Source organism: Thalassophryne amazonica, chromosome 21 (genome assembly GCF_902500255.1).
Source record: "Thalassophryne amazonica chromosome 21, fThaAma1.1, whole genome shotgun sequence".
NCBI lineage: Eukaryota > Metazoa > Chordata > Actinopteri > Batrachoidiformes > Batrachoididae > Thalassophryne > Thalassophryne amazonica.
This window is the reverse complement of record NC_047123.1, coordinates 30,649,234-30,676,668: the sequence shown is the minus strand read 5'-3', so window position 1 is coordinate 30,676,668 and position 27,435 is coordinate 30,649,234. Positions and strand designations below refer to the sequence as shown.

The window sequence follows — 27,435 nt, the reverse complement described above, 5'->3', positions numbered from 1 at the left end:
TGAAAAACTCCAAAGCTACTCTGATCACTGAAGACCCCTCACACTCCCTTCACCACTCCTTCCAGTTAGTGCCATCAGGCAAGTGATACAAAGTCCCTCCGGCCCACAAAAAGACTTACAAGAAATCTTTCATCCCCTCTGCTGTAGCAACCCGCGATAAGACCAGATAGACACTTCTGTTGTCAATTGTGCATTTTTTATTTTATTTATTTATTTATTTATTACAGTGTACAGTGAAACTGTTTTCAGGTTGGTAGGAAAGGTTTTTATTTTGTTTTATTTTATGTTCGTTTAATGGCGGGTTTTTCTGAGAATCCCAGACTGATACACACTTCAGTCACTTGTATGACGAGACACAAACTGACGTCAACGGGTCATTTACTCCTTTCTGGCTTCTAGGATTGCCTCTGAGGGGTGATTATCTTGAGGGAAGACTAAAACTACAGCTAAGAAATTGTAGTTTCAGGAAGTGGTCGATTTAAAATCTCTGTGACATTGCCTCACTAATTTATTAATAGAAATATGCTGAAAAGTTGATCTGGGCTCACCGGCGCGGTCGTTAGATAATGGTTTCCTGGGTTTAAGATGCTTGCAATCCTGCTGCAGATTCAGAACAGATCCTTGTCGCACAGAGCTTCATATTATCATCTGAGGAAGCATTCCAGCGTGACCTGGACGTACCAGGTCATAAATCTAGAATTTTATCACAGCTAAGTGAGATGGCAGGAGAGTCAGGAGGATACAAAAATGATAATTTAGCAGAAGAGCCTCAGATATGAAAGCTGTTTTAATCAAGTCTCATAATTTACTCAACACAACATTTAATCTCCTGTGCTCTCTCTTCACATCCCCGTCATGCTCTCAAATCAGTTTCTTAATTCTCTCCAAACTCCCATATCTCACCTCCCACCTCTAGTCTAATTGTATATTTATACAACTAACCTTCTCCTCTCCTCCCGCTCTCAGGGGAGCTAAGAGCCGTCCCTACCTCAGCGTGGAGCAGATGACAGAGTTCATTAACAGTAGACAGCGAGACCCTCGTCTGAACGAGATTCTCTACCCTCCTCTCAAACCAGAACAGGTCCAGCTGCTGGTGGACAAATATGAACCCAACGCATCGCTGGCACAGAAAGGTCAGTATTGTAACTGCTGTCCAACACACACCCAAACCAGTTTAGACTGGTTTCCCTATCACATTACAGTACACACCCAAACCAGTTTAGACTGGTTTCCCTATCACATTCCAATACACACATAAACCGGTTTACACGGGTTTTTCTATCACATTCCAATACACACCTAAACCGGTTTACACGGGTTTTTCTATCACATTCCAATACACACATAAACTGGTTTACACAGGTTTTTCTATCACATTCCAGTACATACCCAAACCAGTTTAGACTGGTTTTTCTATCGCATTCCAACATACACCCAAACCAGTTTAGACTGGTTTTTCTATCACATTCCAGTACACGCATAAACCAGTTTAGACTGGTTTATCTATCGCATTCCAACATACACCCAAACCAGTTTAGACTGGTTTTTCTATCACATTCCAGTACACACACACAAACCAGTTTAGACTGGTTTATCTATCGCATTCCAACATACACCCAAACCAGTTTAGACTGGTTTTTCTATCACATTCCAGTACACGCATAAACCAGTTTAGACTGGTTTATCTATCGCATTCCAACATACACCCAAACCAGTTTAGACTGGTTTTTCTATCACATTCCAGTACACGCATAAACCAGTTTAGACTGGTTTTTCTATCACATTCGAACACATATCACTTTAGACTGGTTCAGATCTGTGTTGGAACCAGTTTAGGCCTTGCTGTACCTGCTGTGACATCACCAGGCAGTGTTCCAGAAGAGCCAAGGTTGAGCTAAAGCTGTGCGATTGGCATGTTATGGTTGATTTTTGTCAGGGATGGTGAGTTACATCATCAAATTACAAGCTAGAACAGATTTGTCAGAAACCACGATCTTCACACGCCGGTTCATCACAGTTATTGACCTTCCAGTTTGCGTATCCATGAAAGTGAGAACAGGGATGTACGAGGTGCATTTTGTTGTTAAAAATAATTGTTAAAAGGTTCAGACCCCCTAAACCTCTCCATCCACTCTTAGACATCGTGTCAGCTCCCGCCATTGCGTTCCAGTGGCGACAGCCCTGCAGCATGGCGTCTGAAAGCATCCTAAAAGCAGGGCAACATGCTTGGGCTACCAACTGATTGTTAACAGTGTTTAAATGTCACACAAACACGCCACAACACCAAAATGTCTCAGCAGTGCCAAACTGTTTTACCAAGTACATTCCCCGTTGTTTGATTTACAAGAGTGTGATTACACGAGCGCAGCCCTGCAGAGGAGCGAACGTGACACAGACAGACAGCAACAAGCTAAACGGAGGCAGGGTCGCCATTATTCTGCTTCATTATTACATGATTTATGTCATTTTATTCCCCGTTTGTCACAAAATGTACATCCACACAGTAAAATATTGGTGATTAAGTGATGTCAAATGAGACAAAGGCCAAGACCTCCTGTCATCAGGTGTAGTGTCAGAGCATCAAACCCAAATTGTGCTGCTGAGACGGGAGAATACCAAACCCAGTGTGGACATTTTAGTCTTTTTCACTAAAGTATAACATCACCATCTAAAATTATGCCCACTACACTCACAGGGATAACAAATCTCAACAACATGACATAAATAATAAAAAATAAAAATAAATAAATAAATTAAATAAAAATCCAAAATAATGGAATGCAAACGTGGAGGCACCCAAACTACACTCATCGGCCACTTTATTAGGTATACCTGTTCAATTCCCTGTTAATGCAAATTGCTAATCTGCCAGTCACATGGGAGCAACTCAATCCATTCAGGTATCTAGATGTGGTGAAGGTGACTTTCTGAAGTTCAAAGCGAGCATTTTCACACAGAACCATCTCTAGGGTTTACAGAGCGTAGTCCAACAAAGGGAAGATCTCGCCAGTGAGCGCCAGTTGTGTGGCCAAATATGCCTTGATGATGTCAGAGGAGAACGGGCAGGCTGGTTGAATGAGTAACTGCATGGTGCCATCATGACAATATGGACCAACATCTCTGAGGGGTGTTTCCAACACCTTGTTGAATCTATGCCACAAAGAATTAAAGCAGTTCTGAAGGTAAAAGTGGGTCCAACCCAGAACTAGCAAAGGTGTACCTACTGAAGTGGCCAGCCAGTTTTCAGAATGCATGAATGATGAGACGTGTTTTTTTTTTGTTGTTTTCTTTTTTGTCACGAGTGACGAGATGAACCCCAAAACATGTAATAATAGAACCCAGGCTGAAAAATGTTGAAGTTCCCCTTTGAAAGCATTCTGGATACCCAGCAGATTTTTGGTCTTACATTACTCCGTGTCAGTTGACCTTTTTTTTATTCTTATCAAAAATTGTTGTTTTTACCCCGCACCTCGTTGACTAATTATGCTCTTTTGTCGATTTAATGTCGATTGATGAGCATATGGTCCCATAAGGCAGAAGGGAATTGTTTTTCTTGTATAAACTGACAACAGTTCCAGTTTTTGCTTTGGGCGTAACAGATTGTGTGCTGTCATTAAAAAAAAAAAAAAATAATAATAATAATAATAACCTTCATTACTCAAGCACAAAACAAATCCGTATTTCCAAAAGATGTCATAATACTGAGTTACTCGACAGTGAACACATTTCAGCTTCGAGAATAGACTATTTATTTGTGTCAGCATTATTTCACATTTTTTAGCAATTACAGCGAAACAACTTAACCGTGACCGACTCTCGCACTGCATGAGTGGAGTGCCATTGGGAAAATCTCTCCAAACTGAAGTGCCGATTCTTGTGTGAATCACGGGTTCATATTGTGCCGAAGCCACAGTCAGATAAAGAATTTGCCTGCGTCGTGTTTTTTTTGTTGGGGTTTTTTTTTCCCCCTTGATCACACTGATGACTCGCTGTGAGTTCCTGCGGTGATGTGTGTGTTCATCCTGACCCTGGCTCTCTCTGGATGTGTGCCCGTTTCTGTCCCACTGACAGATTTCTCCATGTGAAGTATTTATCTAGCCGGAGGAAGTGCTGCCATCTGTTCCGCAGAGGGGTCCAGAACGCCACATGCTACCTTCACACAAATTCGTGCACACATGCTTTTCCCTCGCAAGGACACTTGTACATGCACACTTTGAAATCTGAGCTCCACCAAGCAACCATTGCATCTTTTTTTTTTAAAGCTGCAGCATGTCAGATTTAGTGTCACCTAGTGGTGAATTTGCAGGTTGCATTATGCAGTTGCTGGTCATTAGGGTTTTTTTCCCCTTCATGTTTTTGCTTCTGTGGCGATGGGAATTCATGCTCCCTTGCCTTCTTGTGTTTAAGACCTCAGACATGTTCAATATTAGGTTTTGATTCTGTGACCACTAGAGGGCCAAGTCACCAAAATCTTGTGTATGAGATATCATTACAAAGAGTTTGCGTATCAAAGTAGATCTTGGAACACAAGGTCACCTCAGTAAGACTTCAGACATGTTCAATATTGGGCACTTTTTGATCTTAAATGTGGCCACCAGAGGGCTGAGTCACTAAAATATTGTGTATGCAATATCTTTACAAAAATTTTGTGTGTCAAGGTGGAACTTGGTACACAGGGTCACCTCAATAAGACCTCACACAAGTTCAAAGTTGGACACACTTTGATTCTAATAAGCGAAGTACGCAACGCATCTGCGCATGCGTGGGTCAAACAGGGTAAAAAATTCCAGCTACCAAACTCACACCGCTACCATTGAATTTCATATACGGTAGCATTAGCGGACTGTGAAAGTTAAGGCTTACAGGGATTCTTTCAAAGGTTTAGGCCTTAAGCAATGCATCCAATAATGACAGGTGCAGATTGTGCTTTTTCAAATGCTCAAACGGAATTTAGAGGCTTGAAAGGTGGCTGAAAACACACGATTGCAAGGCTCCGCAGAGTCTACCCAAAGACGGAAAGAAGAAGAAATGTGGTTGTAAATCTCCTTTCATTCTACACAATTTCCCCACAGAAAAGAAAGATCCAGACGGACGTAAAAGACAGACTAAAATTGTAAGTTTCTTGCACACATTTATTTTGTCAATATCCTGAAACTGTGCCGAATTATAATGTGGTTGAGGGCGCCATTTTCGTGCATTGGCTTATGACTGTAATTTCGCACCATGAATGACGTGGTGCATAATATTGTAATATTGACATGTTCTATAAACGAACTGCATGCATGCACATATCACTGTATGTCTGTCAACTTATCGAAACAAACATGACACCAAGGAGATTATATGTGAGACCCTCCTTCCTTGTAGTCATTATGAAGCCGGTGGAGTAGCGATTTCTCATCCGTGCTAAGCAAATATTCTTGCAATATCAACAGTTTCTGACCCTGGACTTCGTCTAACCATCCATCAGTTGACGTCAAGGGGTCAGAAATTTGTTTGTCTCCAACTAGCAACAAGGACTGGTCGTCATTGTTGACGCATACGCAAGCTCTTCTTTCCGTTTGTCTACTGCCGTACGCAGTCCTGGTTGTAACAGGCAATCCACGGAGCTTACAAAAACGCTTTAAATCGTCAACTTTCCAGCAGTTGAAATGGTACAAATCATAGCACTCTTCGCTGCTTTCGCCGTCTTTGCATTTGGATTGGTAGCTGAAAAATTTAGCGTACCCATAATGCACCGCACGGCCCGAGATGTGCACTTTGCTTATTGTAGTCATTACAAGACCAAGTCTCTGAAACCTAGTGTTACACAAGGATGCCACAAGGATTTCATGGATCATGATGAAACTTGCTACCGTAGATTTTAGCATTGTAAGACCTTGCAAAAGTTTGAGATTGGGCTTGGCAATGCAGGTTAAGTAACGCCCTCATTAAAGGATGTACCACCTCAGCATTTGGAGGATGTTTTTGGGGTGCATACCTTCAAAAAAAAAAAAAATGTAAGACTTATAAAACTGGTTGCAAATATGTGCGTAATATGACCCCTTTAAGCACCTGAATAAAATGCAGAATGAAATGAGGTACTTTACACCCACCCCAGGTGGCATATCATTGGAAATTTATATTCCATCGCTGTAAAGAGGAAACTCTTTGTCAGATTGTGTCACTCTGGGTCCTCTCTTGACTTGCAGGTTATCATTGAAGTTGCAGTAAATTACCACCGCAGCTTCCTGTGAAGATTTATCATCTCTAAACACCACGTTTTTATCCCTTCATATACTCCTCACCTGTCAGCTGCCTTGTGTGTGTTTGTGTTTGCACGTGTGCAACAGAGGTGAGGCCTCAGATTGGCAAAGGGAGGTCCTGGCATGCAAAACGCCACGGCTCAGCTCGACTCAGCTCAGATGTCACTGACAGCCAGCGTTAATTAGTCCAGTAAATCTGCAGAGGGCGACACCGCATTAATTACCATAAAGTGGCCAGAGGGACAGGCGTGCATCACTTAACATATTAAGCGTAACATCCAGCGATCGTGCACACACGTGGGTGGGCAGAGGAGGAGATTAGGAAAGTTTATCAGTGTCTTTATGAAATGTACACGTGTGGAGTGGGCGTTATCGAAATGACTCACTTTCTTACATATATTTTATCAGTGCTGACAGGAAAAAGCTTAACACAGGTGACATTAACAAACAATCAAACACAGAAGGAACTGCTTCAAGGGCAGCTCGGCGTTTACAGTCTCTTGAGTTATGACGGCCGGTAGTGTTGCTAATGGAAGCCACCGGAGCTGTAAATCATGTGCGTGACCCTTTGTATTATAAGCGGGTGACTTTTTCAATTTGTACACGTTTATGCACAGTAGCACCGTGAATGTGTGCAAGCGATGGGGGGCATCGAAAGCACTGTAGTAAATTATGGTTCTTCATGAAATAAAGCGCTAATGGATTCCTAGGTGATCGGTTTTGCACCATAAACATGATAATGCATCCACAGTGTGCGGATGCAATACATTTAAATGTGTGCACTCTGTGTTCGTATGCACTTCAAGGTTATTTGTATATTTTATGTGTGTGTTCAATTGCGCTTTTCTTTATTTGTTTTCTGTACTTATACTGGTATTAAAGTAGTTATTTGTTGTTTTATTATTTAGAACAAAGAGAGTTAGGTTACAATTATAAATCATAAGTCTTCCGTTATTGCTCAGGTCTCGGGCAGGGGGTTGGACCTCCCTCGAATGCTCACATTGGCCAATAAGAGAAGGATTTTGCAAAATAAGGTCCACCTTTGTCACGCATATGTAATCCTGTATAAAAACTGTTTGCGTCAATTTTTCAAGGTTCTATAGGAGCGGATCACGTTTGTGAGAGACATTCCTGCAGAATCCAGGCCTGAGATTTTTCATCGTGACTTTGAATAAATTTAAATTTAAATTTAGATGGCGGCGCATCTCAGGGTTGCTGCGTGACCTTCACCCACTTGCCTCAATTCAGATAAGGGACTTCTTCAAACTTAGTGCACATAAACAATGTCAAATGTGTATGTGCTGTCTTTAATTCTGATGTGTGCCATTATTACGGTAAACAAGTAATAATTGTGGGCTAATTCCTGTCTGAGGTAACTGGAGTGTAAACGTAATTTCTCCATTGTGAGATCAATAAAGTATATCTAATCTAATCTTTAAAAGTGCGGAATAGTTTGAGTTTGTACTTTGTGAGGGGCAGTGTTACAGAAAGAAATGGGGTAAAATAACATAACTCAGCTAATTGAAATGTAGGAGGAACCTAAAGCTACAGTGTGTAGGATTTAGTGTCATCTAGTGGTGAGGTCGCAGATCACATTATTATGTCGGCGGTCACCATAGTCTCCCTTCACATTCTCCTTTCTTTGGCCATGGGGATTCATGCTCATTTGCCTTGTCTTGTCATTTGTTGTCCCACAAGGCAAACCGTTAATTCCTTTTCATTTTTCTTTAGTCTTCTGCATGTGCTGCAAAATGCACAAGTAAGAGTAAATATGGAGTAAATTGGGTTACTGTATCAACAGTTTCGATTCCAGCAATTGTAGCAATTTTTCGAAGCTGTTGCAAACTTGTTGATGCATGCAATATTCTAGGAAGATCATAGTCCATCATAGGGAAATAAGTGAACTATTAAAACTATTAGGTTTTCCTGTACATCCCATCGTTTTTGCATTTCTGTGCAATTAAAAGTTTTGCCGGCCGAGTTTGGTGGCAAGTTTTGTCGAGCAAGCAGCTGCTTGGCATGGTTCTTGAGCATCCCAGGAATGGGAGGATACAAAGCGATGCCCAATAACCATGCTGAGCATGCAACAAATTATCACAACATAAAAAGAGTTGAGGATGAAGGCTCCAACAACTTTGCCCCTGAGTTACACCAAGTTGTGCCGGTGTAACAGTTTCATTGACGGTGAACGATATTGGTATTCTTTCTGTATGTATCTGTAGCTATCTACAATAGTAATATTTCCTATTCTGAAGTAGCTTTAAATCCCCCTTCCAAATATACTCTACACATATATGGACCTGGTTGACAGCCTGAAATATGACAGAACATCTCTCCATGTTGGGGTGGGGGTAACATACTGTGACCTGGATATCTTCTCCTCCCCGATATCAAGAATTCTCTACTATATATTGCCAAATTCATCCCACTATGAACCTGGCAGTATGAAACAATGATGTAGCAACCTTCCAATCAGGATAGAGTGACCTTTAAACATCCAGATGAAGTGGTCAGACACTTCAGAATGGAGGATGAAGATGTTGTTTTCTACTGTTTGAGCTATGTATTAATCTGGGTAGGATGAAATGGGTGATAATGCTACAGCAGACTTGCTTTGCAGGGGTGGGGAGAAGATGTCCAAGTCAGGATATCTTACCCTCTACCCAATCATAAGTGGAGAGGTCAAATATTACATGAGCAGGGAAGAAATTATAAATGTGAATTGAGAGAATTTACACAAAAAAGGGGTCAGACATTTCTGAATGGAGTATGAAATGTGTGATAATACTGCAGCAGACCTGCTATGGAGGGGGTGGGGGGAAGATATCCAGGGTGGGGGGTAAGATATCCTAAGAGAACTTTCCCCCAGGGGGAAGATATCCTAGATATACAGGGTATAAGATATACCGTTACACCGGCCATCCTGGGAAAACCTACAAATACAAATAAAATTCCCAGTGATGATCACGTCTGATCGCTGTGTTGTGTTTGTGCAGGTCAGATCTCCATGGAAGGCTTCGCTCACTACCTGAGTGGGGAGGAGAACAGTATCATCCCCCCCGAGAAGTTGGACCAGAGTGAAGACATGACCTTCCCCCTCTCCCACTACTTCATCAACTCCTCCCACAACACCTACCTCACCGGTAACGCTCGGGAAACACACACCGGGAATCCTCTTGTGTGCTCACAAGCTGATTTTACTCCTGAAGTTATTCTTCTTTGTGGTGACCGAACGCTGCTTCATTTACAAAGACAATTCTGGCCTCACATTCAAGCATGCCTGACTTTTATCGCCAGCGGTCAATCAAATGGTTACCTGATCAAGTCATGCACGGAGAGTCAGTTCATTGCTATTCATGAGTTAATTTTTTTCCAGCTGGTAGTCACAGTAACTGGCTCCTGGCAGTGCACGGGCATGCACAGTGCAGGGCCGTTTTCGCTGCTGTGAATATTAGCATTCATCTATTTAAATCTATTTCACATTGAATCTTTCAAGTGGATCAAATTTCTCCAGTGATGAGAAAATAAAATTTCAATAATAGTCCAAACTCATAGCTCGAGAAAAGAGAAGGAGACAAAAACAGACAGGACATTTTTGATTCTCTCCTCATGACACTGTTTATGCCCATTATTAATAATGGGTCATAAAAGTGTGCCGGTGCACGATGCAAATATATGTTGCCTCTGTAGCGCAATGTGTGAACATAAATGTTGTTCAGCGCTAATTTAACCGCAAATGGTTCTGACAGAAAGCGACAGAGAAACAGAAGGGTAGGACATCATCTGTGAATGACGCGGAAAAAAGGAGCAGTTAAAAGGATGACGCCACCTGAAGTGGGAACACAAATCCACCTCGCAGGTTGACGCCATTCCCACGTGCTGCAGAAAGCAAGCTGCTAATGCCAACTGATAATTCCATCGCTAATGGCGACCAGGTGATGAGATTTGCTCACTTCAGGCAGCAGAGTTTGTATTGTTTTACTGTATGCTAGGAGCCAATGCACGTAATGAGCTCTGAAGCGGGAGGAAATGCTTTTGCTGAGATTGTGCTCCTGTTGGGGCCAATGCCAAGAACGTGTAGCTGCAGTAAGGCAGAGGGTGCATGGTTCTTGCACAGCATGCACCTTCCAGGAAAAATCTCCCAGAAATGTAACTGTGGAATTGTTTCTTGCTTGTAAAGTTGGTGCTAATTATAAGTGGAAAGCAGTACATTTTCAAGTTAGGGTTTGAGTTTGTTAGAAGCTTGGCAGAGCGTGCACAGACTGCACATGCTGCAGCCAAAGCCTTGTCGATCAGTGTGATGTCATTTGTGTTTCTGTGTGTCTGTTAGCTGGGCAGCTCGCTGGGAATTCTTCGGTGGAGATGTACAAGCAGGTGCTCTTGGCCGGATGCCGCTGCATTGAGCTGGACTGCTGGAAAGGTCGCACCACTGAAGAAGAACCTGTCATCACTCACGGCTTCACCATGACGAGTGAAATCTCCTTCAAGGTAACGCAAGGAGATTGGCATAGACGTGTAAGGTAGTGCGAACAATATCGACAGTTAGGACTCATTCTGAAAGAATTATTATTGTTAAAATTCAGGGAAGTGAGTTGATATCAAGTTTTGACGTTTTTGGGTTTAAGTTATGCATTTTTCAAAGTGAGTGAATTCAGAAACAGAAGTTCTTTGGAATAACTTTTTGGATACTGTTGAATATATGAAGTCTTTGCAGACACATTTGGAAATATAGAACAAAGGAATTATAGCATATGGTACCACTACCCACCCCCCACACCACCACCATCAAAAAAAAGCGGTGGGATGGAGGGGGGGGGGGGTCTTTTCTCTGTCATTTGTTTAGACTATTTCCTGTTCAATATGTTGCACACATTCTGGGAAGGTGAAAACTTCCACAATTGGATACAGACCATATTACAGTTCTGCTACAGTGCAAGACGCCTAGAAGTCCACCAATCCGATGCAAGGATTTGGAAGTAATTTACAAATTTTCTGACTTTTTATGCTTTTCATAGAAATTAAACCCTTATCAGAAACCCAAACCAATTATTCCCAAAATGTGAGCTAATTAAAAGTAAATAAAATGCAGTTGATTTATAAAAAGGCCAGGGCATTGAGTTTACCCGTTATTCTAAATTTATTTGCTGTAGTTTTATATGTAGATACATACATACATATATGAAAATAATTAGTCTTACTCTCATATGTAATTCCCTTTGGCTTCCATTCAGGGTCTCCACAGCAGATCCAAAGTGGATCTGGATGTTGATTTGGCTAGATGCCCTTCTTGATGCATCTACACATTCTATGAAGCAGGGGTGACCTTGAACTGGGAATTTTCTACTCTAGAGCCAAACACACTTAACTGCTTGGCCACCACCCTCATATGTGGGTCAAAATTGTGATAACATTTTTCAATTGGCCACTGTTGACTTTTAAATTTCAAAGTGGTCCGTGCCATTCTAAAATTTGGGAATGGTTGCCCTATACCATTTAAGCAAAAGCACTTTGCAAGGTTGCTAAACAGCTGAGACATCAGTTTAGAGGCTTGATTCAAATCCAGAAATGTGCAACGCCATTGAGAAGTGACTGAACATTCAAGGTTTGTTCATAGGATGGTCATTTGATCCATATTTTATGCATCGGAAACTGTGCCTCTTGTCACAGCTAAACAAAGTCTGACACCCATCTAACATATCCTATTTTAGTCGTCTGTCAAATTGGAGGGAAAGACTTTAAAATTAAAGCTTTTCTTCAGTTAAAGATTTTCTTTGGGATCATAAAAACTCAGATCGGCTTTTCGTAAATGTTCAACTGCTCTCGTTTTGTTGAGAAATAGTGAACATAAAATGTCTCAAATTCCACATAAATTGTGCATCTGGTGGTTTCTATTTGAAGGAGTTAACCAGTATAACAGAAATATTTAAAGAAAATGACAATCATGTTTGATCTTTATATACTCTTCTAACTAAACTCATCTAGTGTGCATGAATCTACTATGACCTGATTAACTTATTTCACCCTGCAGAAGAGAGCAGAATGAGAGAAAGCTTTTAATAACTCAAGGATGGTTAATCTGCATATTGTTTAAAGTTCCAAAAGCATTCCATAAGAGCAGAGTGAGTGTGAAAGAAATCAAAGTCTGAGGAAGAAAACCAAAAACTGGGGAAAATTGTCAGAGACAGGAATGCACAGAAAGACCCTGAAGACACACGTCGGGCAGAACTTCAGCAGAAACACAGGAGATGTGAAGACAGACAGAAGCTGAGGGGGGACTCACTTTTTACGGAGCGGGGGGGGGGGTTGAAAACCCAGGGGCAGCAGAGTTGTGAAGAGAAGGAGATCATAGAGATGGCTGGATGATTGATGGAGAGAATTTACATCTAATGATGAGAGCAACAGAAGAAGTGCAAGCCTAATGGAATTAAACCCACAAAAGAGGAAGACAAGAGGACAGATCGCGAGCTACAGATGGAGAGCGTCGAGTTAAAAGGAATGGAAATGAAGGCATTAGCTGAGCCGATATCACTGTTGACGACGGCATAATCGACTTAGATCATCATTCGCCGCGAAAGCGTCGGATGCTGAAGTCGTGCAGTCGCATCATTTTGTGGCTCAGCTCCCTTTTGTCTTATGGAAGCTAAAACATGTGGGACGTTGTAGACTGAGCAAACGGCAGTCCATGCTTTTTTTGTTGCTTGTTGGATGACCTTTGGTAGAAAAGAGAAGCATCAAGTGTGTATGAATTTGAAATCCCCCAGCAGTCGAGGCTGAGATGGCTGAGATGGTTCGGGACACTGGGACTCACTTAACCATAATCGTTATCAAAATTAGTGTTTCAAAGGTACTGCTAAAGGTAGAGAGGGGAAAGGGGACAATTACCACAGGAGAGGAGCCTGATGGGGACTTTTGCTGTAATGGATAATAGAATATTTCAGAGGAATCTTTCAAATGGGGGTACAGTCACTAAAAATTGTTCCCAAGACATTACTCTTTTGAAAATTCCCATGGGTTCTTCAAATTTTCTAAATGGCAGCCATTTTCCAAGATGGTCGCCATGCTTGCTGTGGAAATAGGCCTTTCAGTAAAAAATATGCACAAATCTGCTCAATATGGATGATCCTGTGACATTGAGCATATAGAGTTCAAATTTGAAGCCCTTACCCAATCTCAAATAGTATTTTTTCATTATTCAACATGCCAAGCAGGCACACATATGGAGACAGTTGACAGGAGAGCAGTGGGCCGACCAATATGTAGATTTGTGTTTGATTCCTGGTCATCACAGTCAAGCCACCTGTACATGGTACTGGTCTTGGCTGGGGGCGTAACCAGTGATCGGCCGGCGTAACATTCAGGGGGAGTTGTAGACGCTCATCTACTTCACACTGTGATATCTATCAATAACCACGGGTCCGATGGGCTTCACAACCTGCATATATGACTTACTACTTCATCACTATTTGGGTTTGGGTTTGTTGCAGGAAATAAACTTATCAAGACCTGCCTTTTAGAAATCAGGAGCAGGTGTGGTGGAACTCACATGTAGCTCGAAATGAGCTGTCATTTTCATTTCCAAATCCACTACTGCTTAATATCATGAAGATACAATAAATAAAAATATCCCAATAAGAGCACCGACTTCTTCATTCTCTCGCTCATTTTGTTGTTTTTTTCAGGCTGACTTTGTTTGTTGTCTGTCATTTTTTTGTGTTGTCCAGTCTATGCCACGACTGCCAAACCCCTACTTCTTTATGCGCCTAAACAGAAGCTGTGGGCACGGCACCACAGCTGTGCAGCATCTTGGAGAGCACGCAGAGCCCCGCCCCCTAATCTGTTACTATAAATATGTCAACTATAAAATCCAAGAATGTCAATCAATACGTTATGAAACTATTTGATAAATATGTTGCTGAATCATTTTTTTGTGTACACAGGAGGTGATTGAGGCAATCGCAGACTGCGCGTTTAAGACCTCCCCCTTCCCGGTCATCCTCTCGTTTGAGAACCACGTGGACTCGTAAGTTTGTAGCCCAAAGCGACGATTGTTATCCACACTGATCGCTGCTTTCTGTCATTGGATACACACAGATAGGCTGCTGCATTTGATGATTGTGTATGTGTATGTGTGTGTTTTTGTTTGTGTGCACGTGCGTGTGTACATGTCTGATGGCTCCCAGACCAAAGCAGCAGACCAAGATGGCAGAATACTGCCGATCAATATTTGGAGACGCGTTACTCACAGAACCACTGGAAAAATACCCTGTGAGTACCTGACACACAAACATGCTCCCTCTCGTTTTCATATGCGCACACACACACACACACACACACACACACACACACACACACACACACACACACACACACACACACACACACACACACACACACAATGCCAGCAGCGAGGGATTCAGCAGATATCATCCAGATGAGTGCACTGAAAAAGTTGTCCTTAAGTGTTGCAGCATGGCACGCAAACTATGCAGACGTCCATCCAGGGGACAAACACGACACAAAGTTTTTTACGCGTTTCAGCATTTGCACACCTCCTTCGCCTTCCCCGTAGAGTGCCGACATGCCCTGGAGCGCCTCTCAGATCGTGCCATCACTATTTGCCCTCAAACTATAAGCGGCCTCCTGCATACTTTGTCACTCCCGCTTTCATTCCCGCAGCTACCTGTGGCTGTTTACGCGCCTCTCGAGCCAACTTTTAATGACTGAACCTGCAGTCATGTTCCTCAAACAGAACCCTCCTCCCTCATTCTCGGGACAGACAGCAAGCGACAGCCGCCTGAGATTAAATGGACATGTTTGACGCCGCAATCTAAACCCAGCTTTTCTTGGCAGTCATTTATCTGTCTTGCCTCTGTTGCTATGGCTACCAATCAAAAGCTGGTTTTGTCCCTTTGTGGCCAACACTACCCCCCCCCCCCAAACCCCAAGATATCTTTGTGTGTAATGACGCAGGCAAGTACGTGAGCCAAATGTAGACACTTGTGGCACATATTTGTCCTTAGCAGCACTTGCAATCCTGCACAACAATGTGTGTGCTTTAGCATGCACGCTAAAAAATCCCAGTAGTCACATGCAGCATTATCTTTGGCATGCAGGGAGCTCCTTCGGCAAAGACAGAGCCTTCCGAGAATTACCATCTTATGACTGGATTTGACATTGAAGTATTATCAGGGTGAAGCCTTTCAAATGAAGTGGCAGAGGAACAGAGTCACGCACCAAGAGGAGAAGTTACAGGAAACAACAGAGTGAGAGAAAGAGATCTGTTTAGGAATCAGACTTCTATCACTGAGTGCGTAATAAGCAGGAAAGGTGAGCGCAATGACAGCCACTCCCCTCTGGCGCCATGACAGCCACGTAAACAGTGAAGCGAACGGGATATCAGCTCCATAAATCCACGAGAACAGCGACAGATATATCGTTAGATTGGTTCCAGCTGAGCTAAGGGTGGGAAGAAAGAGGGCTACAATTTTCAACAACAACAAAAATCTTATCTCAGCTCACTGAAGCTTTGACTCATGCAGGAAAGGAGATTTTAACAGATTTTTCGTTCCTCAAAAAAAAAAAAAAAAAAAAAACTGTTTAAAAAATTGGATTCCATGCAAACATGCCATCATTCAAATCATTATGCAGAAATTTCAAGAACAAGTGACAGTTAAGTTGAGAAATAATAATGTTTTGGCCTCATGCCTCTTTGGTTTTAATCCAGTGAGAGACCAAGTTCGGCGAGGCGGAATGTACTCTCAAAAGTGGGACTGGAAGTAATCCAAGCCGGGAGCAGCTACCACAGATTTCGTTCATTCACCCGTCGTACATATCAATCCCTGTTTGTGCACTCAGATATGCAAAAATAAATGAAAGGCATCAGACGGCTGACGCACGATCTGCATGCAAAGATATTAGTTTATATTGTGAACTATGAATACTGAATAATACAGGCAGTGACCACACACAGTCAAGTAAGCTTTTTTTAGTGTGTATATATATATATATATATATATATATATATATATATATATATATATATATGACTTCATATGATTTCTTTATGACTTCACCATGAAGTCACTTATACCAATCAACACAAATATTTTGATCAAATCTGTAGCCGCATTGGTAGAGGAGATATTATGGTAAATCTGTCTTTAAGCTTGCTTTGTCTTTTTGATCAATCTGTTCTAAAAGTCGATCATCTGAAGAAACAAACTTAATGTGATGGGTATAACATGACTGGAGACCCCAGCACAGAGAACAACACCAGTGGGTAAAATACAAAGTCTTTATTTGCAACACACATGATTGTCAGCTCCATAAGAGCAGTCCATGGAAGCTCAAAGTCTCTGGGAGTGTCAGCTAGTGAGCGATCCAGGAAAACAGGAAAAAGGTGAGGATATATGTGGTGAAGGCAGCCCACATCCCAGGTCCCTTGCCTGATTGTTTTGGGGGATTTTTGTTTTATTTGTTTTATTATTGCATGTTTGTTCTTTATAAAATGTTAATGAAGGTTGACCCCAATGTTGTCCTTATTTTTGGTAAAGTTCAAGGTCAAGGAATTCGATTTTCAATCCATTTTGAACCAAATATGGTACAAAGTCAGATTCCAGAATTGCCTTGGCAATGTCAGACGGCGGTCAATTATATGGATGAAGATTAGTGTCACTGGTACTATTACACATTTACCCTGCGTACCAGTGAAGTGGTGGTGTAATCATTCCTGTGTGTGTCTGTCTGTCTGTGAACAAAAAACTAAAACTCGACTGGGTGGGTTTTCACCAGACATGGTGGAACTCTTACTTGGGCATATATTTTGAGATGATTAACTTTTGTAAAGGTTTGGACAAAGATAATGGCAACAAAAACACAGTGCGAAAAACATTTTCAGCTGTATCTCCGCAACCAGTAGGGCTACAGAGATGATCTAAGGTTCATATTGATCATCAAAGTATGTGATTGAGTGGTATAAGTGATGTCATGATGAAGTCATAAAAGGAAGTCATGTTTGTTCAGGGTTTGCATCAGGATTGCTTTTCCTTTCATTTAAGGTTGATTTTATAAAATTGTCATACACATACACCGAAAAATATATTCTTGATTTTGTCTTTTGTATGCACTTCAAAATGTTTCCAGTTGCAAACTTTGTTGTTGACTTTATCGCGATCTTTTCAGCCTGTTATTACAGTTTATCTTTACAGTATATACATATAATATATGAATTAAAGGTAAATCCAAGGCTGCTTACACCGTGCATTTGAGTACAGTCAGGTTTAGAGTTTGCATCCAGAGGGCTTGAATCAAATCCATAAAAACATCATAGATCTTTATTTTCTCACTTTCCGATGATGGTGGTAACCTTGCACAGATAGGGGTGTGACACTGGGGAAAGCAGGTCGCTGGGTGGGAAACGCTTGGCTCGAGTTTGTGCAAAAAAAAGTCAGAAATGTTTGAAGTGCGATTGTGTTTATGGCTGTAAACACTGTGCTTCTGCATGTATGTGTGTGCATTCTACATCGTTGCTGATTTCTTCAGTGATGCATTATTAATATCCCTAAACACTGTGATCCAAAAGCAGTGTACCCCATAAATAAATCAGAGGTCTGCCTACTTCTTTCCAACTCCCTTGAGAGGGTGTGTTTGTGTTTAAGAGTCAGTTCCCTCCAGGAAGCAGTTTTTTTTTTTTTGACAGTTGAAAGTGTAAACTTTTGACTTGTTATATCAGTGCTGCTCCTCGCGGTCACTAACAGTGTCTACTCTGCAAAAAATGCTCTTTTTAATGTTGAACAGTGCAGGATTTAGTTTTTCCATGAAGCTAATGTAAAATAACTGATTCCACAAAACAAAATCATGCAGAACTGCAGATTTGCTTTTTTCCTTCTCATTAGCCAATTTGTCATGGCTCTGCAGCCTTTTTAAAACTTTGCAATTATTGTTTTTTCTTAAAAAGAAATATTTAAATCAGACTTCACAATCCTCTTTGTACATGTCTACTTTATTATTCACAAAATCTAATCTTGCGGGGAATTGTTTTCGACTCTGCATGATGTTCATCCATGTGCAAACAATGCTGGGATTTGGCGCCAACCAAGCAGCCGCACTGCTCCCTGAACACCGGATCCCGCCAGATCTCAGGACTTAGAGTATGCCTGGATACTACTTGGCTTAGAGACTACTGAGGAACACCAGAAGCTATGTACGTGTTCCTCCTTGTGGAACTGGAGCTGGATAAAAAAATTTTTTTGCCAAATCCCAATGGAGATCTCTACCGAGTCCGTTGTTGTGGCCCCTAGCAACTAAAAACAAGCAAAAGAACGAAAATAATGAGGATCTGCCCTGGGCAAAGGAATTTTATATTGAGAGAAAGCCATTGAAAGTCATGGTCACAGGCAGTCAAACCTTTGACGATATCAGCAGATACTAAAGCTTCCAGTATCGGTACTGTAATGGACATAGAAAAGGAGGTATTGTGCCATTCCTGGTATTCGTTGAAAACAAAGTGACTCAATTTTGGACAGACTTGATCAAATGTCACACAGATCCATATACAGTAGTGTTCAGAATAATAGTGGTGCTATGTGACTAAAAAGATTAATCCAGGTTTTGAGTATATTTCTTATTGTTACATGGGAAACAAGGTACCAGTAGATTCAGTAGATTCTCGCAAATCCAACAAGACCAAGCATTCATGATATGCACACTCTTAAGGCTATGAAATTGGGCTATTAGTAAAAAAAAAAAGTAGAAAAGGGGGTTTTCACAATAATAGTAGCATCTGCTGTTGACGCTACAAACTCAAAACTATTATGTTCCTGTGAATCACTAAACTAGTATTTAGTTGTATAACCACAGTTTTTCATGATTTCTTCACATCTGCAAGGCATTAATTTTGTTGGTTTAGAACCAAGATTTTGCTGGTTTACTAGTGTGCTTGGGGTCATTTGTTGGGGAAAGTGTAGGAGCACGGACCCACAACAGGGGGCGCAAATGAACGGACAATGGATAAAGCCAAATACAACACTTTACTGTTGTGAAAATGCACAACAACAACAACAGATTACAATAGTGAGTCAAATACAAGATGTCATGTGGGCAGGCTCGAAGATAGGAGACATCAGTCCGAAGTCGAACCGGAACCACACGATTTCCTCCGCCACCGAACCCCGGGAATACTGGAGCCGCCAAGTCCCGAACTCCCAGGTGGCCACTGCCTCCGCGTGTCGGATCTGGTACTGCTGGCGAGGAGCAAACACAGTTAGAAGTGGGTGCGTGTGCACCCAGCAAAACGTACGGTGGAAAACCACCTCCTCCTCTCGTCGAATAAAGAGTTCAAAAAACGCTCAAGCAACAAAGGGTTATTATCTCACAACCAGCTGAGGTACGTTACCTTCAAGGTAGAACGATATCTCGGCAAAGAGGTGGAGATGTCGTCTGGCTGATATACCAATGCTAATCCTGTTGAGTGGTGACAGCTGTCGAGGATGATGAGCGTCAGCTGTCACCCTGGCTGCTCTTGTTAGGCGGCAGCGCCCTCTGGTGCCTGGAGCCCGCACTCCAGGCAGGGCGCCCTCTGGTGGTGGTGGGCCAGCAGTACCTCCTCTTCAGCGGCCCACACAACATCATTGTCTTGTTGAAACACCCATTTCAAGGGCATGTCCTCTTCAAGTATTTTGACATATCCAAACTGATCCGTGATACCTGGTATGCGATATATAGGCCCAACACCATAGTAGGAGAAACATGCCCATATCATATCTTGCACCACCATGTTTCACTGTCTTCACTGTGAACTGTGGCTTGAATTCAGAGTTTGGGGGTTGTCTCACAAACTGTCTGCGGCCCTTGGACCCAAAAAGAATAATTTTACTCTCATCAGTCCACAGAATATTCCTCCATTTCTCTTTAGGCCAGTTGATGTGTTCTTTGGCAAATTCTAACCTCTTCTGCACATGTCTTTAATTTAACAGAGGGACTTTGCGGGGGATTCTTGCAAATAAATTAGCTTCACACAGGCGTCTTCTAACTGTCACAGGTAACTCCAGACTGTCTTTGATCATCCTGGAGCTGATCAATGGGTGAGCCTTTGCCATTCTGGTTACTCTTCTATCCATTCTGATGGTTGTTTTCCGTTTTCTTCCACGTATCTCTGTTTTTTTTGTCCATTTTACAGCATTGGAGATCATTGTAGATGAACAGCCTGTAATTTTTTGCACCTGCGTATAGGTTTTCCCCTCTCCAATCAACTTTTTAATCAAACTACGCTGTTCTTCTGAACAGTGTCTTGAACGTCCCATTTTTCTCAGGCTTTCAAAGAGAAAAGCATGTTCAACAGGTGTTGGCTTCATCCTTAAATAGGGGACACCTTATTCACACCTGTTTGTTCCACAAAATTGATGAACTCACTGACTGAATGCCACACTACTATTATTGTGAACACCCCCTTGTCTACTTTTTTTACTAATAGCCCAATTTCATAGCCTTAAGAGTGTGCATATCATGAATGCTTGGTCTTGGATTTGTGAGAATCTACTGGTACCTTGTTTCCCATGTAACAATAAGAAATATACTCAAAACCTGGATTAATCTTTTTAGTCACATAGCACCACTATTATTCTGAACACTACTGTATAACGGTGTCACGTGTAAGTTGCCGGTGTTGTGTCTTTCTTGTTTTTTAATTCTCTCTTTGTACTCTACCATCCAGTTGGAGTCTGGTGTGCCGCTGCCAAGCCCGATGGAACTGATGGGGAAGATCCTGGTGAAGAACAAGAAAAAACACCATAAGGCAGATGGAAGCACCAAGAAGAAACTGTCCGAGCAGGTTTCCAACACCTGCAGTGATTCCTCCAGCGTGTGCGAGCCGTCCTCCCCCAGTGCAGGTACGCGCGAGGACACGCACACTCTCTGAGTCATACTTTGAATTATGATGTCTCAGATGGGCCATCTGTATTCTGGACCCAACACATCTGCATTGTCCAGTAACTGAACCACTGGAGCGAAACAGTGCTTTGGTATCATTCATCATTTTCATGGCTCTCTTCATCACCAGAAGGTGTTATTGGCTGTTGCATACACTTCCTGTCACAAGAGCCTCTTAAACACTGGCCAGTCAAAGTTTTGTGTGGATGCCGGTGTGTGCACTTCACAGTGTAGCGGTCTAGTCTCACACTTCAGGAAGTTCCGTATTCCCACAACTTTTTATGATTGTTCATGTTTACATTTCTTGCGAGAAGATCTGTACTTCACACTCTACATCTGATCTGGATGAAGTTATCAAGCAACTAAGCTCCCTCAACTCCACCCCCACTGCCTTGTCTTACAAATGATATATTGATGATTTTAACACTTGTTTGTGAATGGGACTTTCCTGTTCATGCACTTATGTCGCCTTTCCTCCAGAAAAAAACACCTCTAGCTCTGTAATTAGTAACTACAGGCCCACTGTTTACCAAAGTTTTCATTTCTCAGCAAACACCACATTTTATCTTTAAATCCAGAGCTCAATCTCACTTCCTCTATTCACATCGACAGTCATGATCTTTTAATCAAGCGCCTTTAACCCTCAGTTTGTGTGTCTTGTCATGTTAATAATTTGGGGTTTTTTATACTTTAATTGAAAAAAAAAAATGTTAGGGATTCTGCAAGGTTCAGTCCTTGGACCGTTGGAAGACCTGAGAGCCTAGTGAATGAATACACCTTTTATTGAGTCCAACCCTCCAGTCTGTTAACATGATGACTCAAATACAAAATTCTTGTGAGTCTCCAAATTAAAAGACTGTATGATGAGAATAAAACATTGATTAACTGATGCACCGCAGCAATGGAAATAAGTTTATTTTGCTTTTATACCATACTGTAGACTGCCACCTGCTGGATGTAGCTGGGTTTGTTGCAGGGAAAAATCCAATAAACCAATCATCGTGTTCAATCACATGTGCATGAAAGTTAAATTTTGCTTAAAATTAGCTTATCAGTTTATTTTACTTCCAAAGCTACATGTTTGCATCTTTTATCGCAGTTATTCATTTTGTGTGAGATTTACTTATTGTCTGATTTCTCTCATGTTTCTATTAAAGGTTGCATATTTTATCTTGATTTGATCTCTGTTTAGCTTTTATTTGGGATATTACAAGTAATAAAGTTAAAGCTTGATCTTGAGTCTTCAGTCTTCAGACGTACACATGAAGACCTCATAACTAATCAATGTTCTTTTCCTGTTATTGTGTGCATTCTATGTTTGCTTTATATGTTATAAAATGTGAAAGAACATTTGTTTAAGCTATGTCTAGGATTTCATTCATTCATAATTTTGGCTGATCTTCAAGCTTTGCACATGTGGCACACACTGCCCCCTGGTGTCAGTAAATAAGAAACACAACTGCTATAAATTGAGTCATATAGAATTGCTTAAAGCTGCAGTGTGTAGGAGTTAGCATTTATAACCAGCATGTTTTCATAGTGAGAATGAGTGCGTTTGTCCACATGGGAGCAGCCTCTGTCATGGAGACCGCCATGTTATACCACCATGTTGATACAGTAGCCCAAAAGGGACATACTTACTCCAACTTTCACATTTTGCAGCGAAGGCTGAGGAACAAACAAGTGGTTTCTCCCCTATATTTCATCTACTGGTTGCTAGCGCAGGCCACCATTAAAGGCAAGCAAGGATGACTCCCCATATCCAAAGAAGCGAAAAAGTGAAGGGAAACAAAATGATGCCATCATGCATTCTGCAATCTCACCACTAGACTAAATCATACACGCTGTAGCTTTAATGTGGATTTCTATTTGTGAGATAATGGCGTAACAAAACTGACGTACACGTTGCGTGACTTTGCGTTGCTGCAGAAGACTGGCATACATTTTGGGGGGATTTTATTTATTTATTTTTGCCCCTAACTTGCAGGTTCAACCAAAGAGGAGACGGCGGACTCTTCGCAGCCTGACAGCGCTGAGCTCAGCCTGAGGCCGCAGAGCAGAAAGTCGATCGGTGAGTCACTCGGCACTGTGACCTCTGAGCCACGAGGAAATCTATAGAGCAAAATCCCTTAAGTATGCTAGTGCATAAGCTGGAGGTCAGCCGGGGTGCCGCTGTTACTCAGCTAATGAACGTCGGCACTCGGTTTCACCTCAGAGTCAGACGCGAGATATTGAACAGATCTCTCATCGCAGAAGTTGTGAAGCAGATTCATGACGCATAGAAATCCAGCGTTCTCCTTCATTCTAATTATTTTCATTCCCATATTACATTATTTAAGCACTGTTTGACGTGTGATGTCAATCTTCAAATCCTCACATTGTTCTCCTTGGGGGCAGTGAGCAGTGAGTTCTGAGCTGCCGCTGAGTGTGTGACTCATTTTAGGTGAGGTGGAGGCAGAAAGTGAGGATGAAGATGATGATGATGATGACTGTAAGAAGGGTTCAATGGATGAGGTAAGTGTTTTTGATTTGTGCACAGTTTGCATGACATATGGAGATGCTGCCCTCTAGTGTGCTGTTTTACAAGACAAACGATTCAGAGCATCAATTCAAATATATAGGGTGTCCCAAAAAAAATGCCACCAAAAGAAAGCCATAGAAAATAGACACACTTTTGGATACTGATATCTGTCATATGTCATTTTGAAGCATATATCAGGGGATTTTATCTCTGCTGTTCGTTTCTAATTTTACCTCAGTTTCTAAGAGTTTTGCCATTCACAAGATGTGCTCAATGTGTGCATCGCTCCTCCTTTCTTTGTTAACATTGTGAACAGTTCTAACAGTTTGAAATTTCTTTACAGTCCTCCTTATTGTCTTTCTGCCTGGAGCTTTTCTAACTGCAAAGTGACATTGATCTTGTCGTTGGGTTTGTATGATCAATTTGGTCTCAAAGTAGTTTCCCTTTTTTGCTCGATTATAAGCGGCATCCTCATTGGATCAGAAATTCCTCACATACGAGGTCTGTCAGTAAAGTATAGATCCTTTTTCCTTTTTTTCAAAAACTATATGTATTTCATTCATATGTTTTTACGTCAGACATGCTTGAACCCTCGTGCGCATGCATGAGTTTTTCCACGCCTGTCGGTGATGTCATTCGCCTGTGAGCACGCCTTGTGGGAGGTGTGGTCCAGCCCCCTCGTCGGAATTCCTTTGTCTGAGAAGTTGCTGAGAGACTGGCGCTTTGTTTGATCAAAATTTTTTCAAAACCTGTGAGGCACATCGAAGTGGACACGGTTCGAAAAATTAAGCTGGTTTTCAGTGAAAATTTTAACGGCTGATGAGAGATTTTGAGGTGATACTGTCGCTTTAAGGACTTCCCACGGAGCGGGACATCGCGCAGCGCTCCCAGGCGCCGTCTTCAGCCTGTTTCAAGCTGAAAACCTCCACATTTCAGGCTCTATTGATCCAGGACGTTGTGAGAGAACAGAAGTTTCAGAAGAAGTCGGTTTCAGCATTTTATCCGGATATTCCACTGTTAAAGGAGATTTTTTTAATGAAAGACGTGCGAACGGACTGTCGCGGCACCTCCGTTGGAAGCCTTAAGGACAAGTTGGAACATGCCCAGCTGTTAAACAATTTCTCAGATACTCACTCCACTGAAAGCCATCAAAAGCCACCTGGATTTTACAAATGGTTATCAACACGGAGGTGTTTTTCCTGTGGCGGAGCGTCACGGCGGCTGCGAGCCGACGCTGCAATCCGTCCGCACGTCTTTCATTAAAAAAATCTTTAACAGTGGAATATCTGGATAAAATGCTGAAACCAACTTCTTCTGAAACTTCTCTGTTCTCTCACGATGTCCTGGATCAATAGAGCCTGAAATGTGGAGGTTTTCAGCTTGCTACAGGCTGACGATGGCACCTCGGAGCGCTGCACGACGTCTCGCACCGTGGGAAGTCCTTAAAGCGACAGTATCACCTCAAAATCTCTCATCAGCTGTTAAAATTTTCACCGAAAACCAGCTGAATTTTTCGAACCGTGTCCACTTCGATGTGCCTCACAGGTTTTGAAAAAATTTTGATCAAACAAAGCGCCAGTCTCTCAGCAACTTCTCAGACAAAGGAATTCCGATGAGGGGCTGGATGACTCCTCCCACAAGGAGAGCTCACAGGCAAATGACGTCACCGACAGACGTGGAAAAACTCACGCATGCGCACGAGGGTTCAAGCATGACTGACGTAAAAACATATGAATGAAATCCATATAGTTTTTGAAAAAAATAAAAAGGATCTATACTTTATTGACAGACCTCGTATATCTTGATGTCTGATTTAAAAAAAAAAAAAACCTGTATAAGGATCGTTGCCTAGATAACAATTAATCGTTAGTCAAAACAGATCTCGAAACGTCTTTGTGTGCACAGTTACACCTAATTCCTCTCTGTGCACTGCAGCATAGAGCTTCTCAGACCCAGCTTCCCAGACCCCTGAAACCATCTAGAGTGGCAAAAATTACCACCCATACTTTGCTTTATATGTAGGCAGGTTGATGAATGGTTTCCACAGGAGTCAAAATTTTAAAATGCTCCAGTCATATTGAAAAGTATACACTTGTCCAATCACAAAGACTCCAGTTTTGAGGTAAAAACTGCAAAAGTGGTGGCAAATATCTGTTTCTCCAAGGGTCAAGATGTAAAAGTGCTCCAGTTTTGGCTAAAAATGATGCAAATAATATTTAATATTTATGAGTGAATCTGGTTCTGCTTAGTTGCATGTCATAGAATCCGCTGGACATTGACCATCATAACACCATAACATTCAGTCACAGTCCAGACTATACCTTTTTGGAATCCCAATGATCAGACTAATAAAGAATAATAATGCATGATGGCAGTTCAGAGCAGGAGTGGTTTTGCTGCTTGTTTACTCTTGTGCACATGATTTCAACCGTCTTAAAACACTCACAGAGAATGCAATTGAAAACGCATGCTGCATTGCATTTATGTTTGTGTGCTTGTGAAACAGGGGACAGCAGGCAGTGAAGCATTTGCCACAGAGGAAATGTCCAATCTGGTCATCTACATCCAGCCAGTAAAGTTCAACACCTTTGAGGGTTCCAAAAGTATGTTTCAACAAACCCTGACCCCAAATACGCAGCCAGATTTGTGTTCATACTGAATATTTTGGCAAATTATTAAGCGAGTTCCACATTTTGTAGAAATGTGTTTTTGCATAGAATAAAAATTAAGGGATTTTTGTTTCTTTTTCAAGACTGATATCAGGTTTTGTGATGTTCTTCACAAACGTATTCTGTGTGAATAAAGTTTGGATCTAAAGCAATCTGACACCATGGACAGAAATACATTTATGCTCCTAAAAAAACACACTGTGGTCAACATATCGTTGTCTTTGTTCACAGAGATAAATCGCAGCTACCAGATGTCGTCCTTTGTGGAGACCAAAGCTTTGGAGCAACTGACTAAGTCGCCTGTAGAGTTTGTGGAGTATCTTTTTTTGATTTCCTATATACTTTTAAAACATATCTCACTGATATACATCAAGAGGTCACTGGTTATGTCTTACAGCAGACAGGAAGCAATTCCAGACAAAGACTTCTGTGACATAGGTCACAGAAGTCTAAAATAAGCTTTTGCAGGCCCGAATTTTGTTTAAAGCGGTATAATTTTTATCGTCACAGATCTGTAAGAATTTGGAAACAGCTGATGTCAAACCCCAACCATATGTACCTGTATATAATAGAAAGTTTGCATGAAATTGCCCCTTTAAAAAGCCTCAGTAGTAAAATGTAATGTACATCTTTCAGATATGAAATCAGCTTGATGTTGTGTTGTAATGCTGGTTGTATGTGTAATAAGTGTCGTCCTTAACAGAGCTGTTCAGGTACAATAAGCTGCAGCTCAGCCGGATTTATCCCAAAGGCACCAGAGTGGATTCATCCAACTACAACCCTCAGCTGTTTTGGAACGCCGGCTGTCAGCTGGTGGCTTTAAACTTCCAGACAATTGGTGAGTGACTGGACAAGGGTTTCTAGTATTTAACAGTTAAGGATTTTACTTCTGCGGTGGATTTTTCTTTTCTTTTCTTTTTATTTTTTATTTTTGCCTCAGTTTGTCTGTTTGTTAAACACATTGCATTAAAATGACTCACATGTTTTTAAGACATTTGCTGAAATATTGTTTATGATGAGGAAGATGATCTGCACAGAAACAAAATTAATTTTATTAACTATGAGTTATTTTCAT

General features: G+C 41.6%; 1 protein-coding gene across 3 annotated transcripts in view; it reads left to right on the top strand.

The window, feature by feature from the left end:
• The window catches only part of LOC117503614 (1-phosphatidylinositol 4,5-bisphosphate phosphodiesterase beta-1-like), a 182,571-nt gene that overhangs the window by 119,707 nt on the left and 35,429 nt on the right, over positions 1–27,435 (top strand). For all 3 annotated transcript variants that reach the window (XR_004558591.1, XM_034162872.1, XM_034162873.1), the window contains 11 exons: positions 967–1,133; positions 9,242–9,388; positions 10,576–10,733; positions 14,183–14,265; positions 14,426–14,510; positions 20,956–21,130; positions 23,158–23,241; positions 23,614–23,684; positions 26,198–26,294; positions 26,592–26,676; positions 27,074–27,198. Coding sequence is in view for 2 of the 3 variants with exons in the window: in XM_034162872.1 (XP_034018763.1) it covers positions 967–1,133; positions 9,242–9,388; positions 10,576–10,733; positions 14,183–14,265; positions 14,426–14,510; positions 20,956–21,130; positions 23,158–23,241; positions 23,614–23,684; positions 26,198–26,294; positions 26,592–26,676; positions 27,074–27,198 (1,277 nt within the window). In the remaining variant the exon portion in view is untranslated. The remainder of the gene's footprint in view (positions 1–966; positions 1,134–9,241; positions 9,389–10,575; positions 10,734–14,182; positions 14,266–14,425; positions 14,511–20,955; positions 21,131–23,157; positions 23,242–23,613; positions 23,685–26,197; positions 26,295–26,591; positions 26,677–27,073; positions 27,199–27,435) is intronic.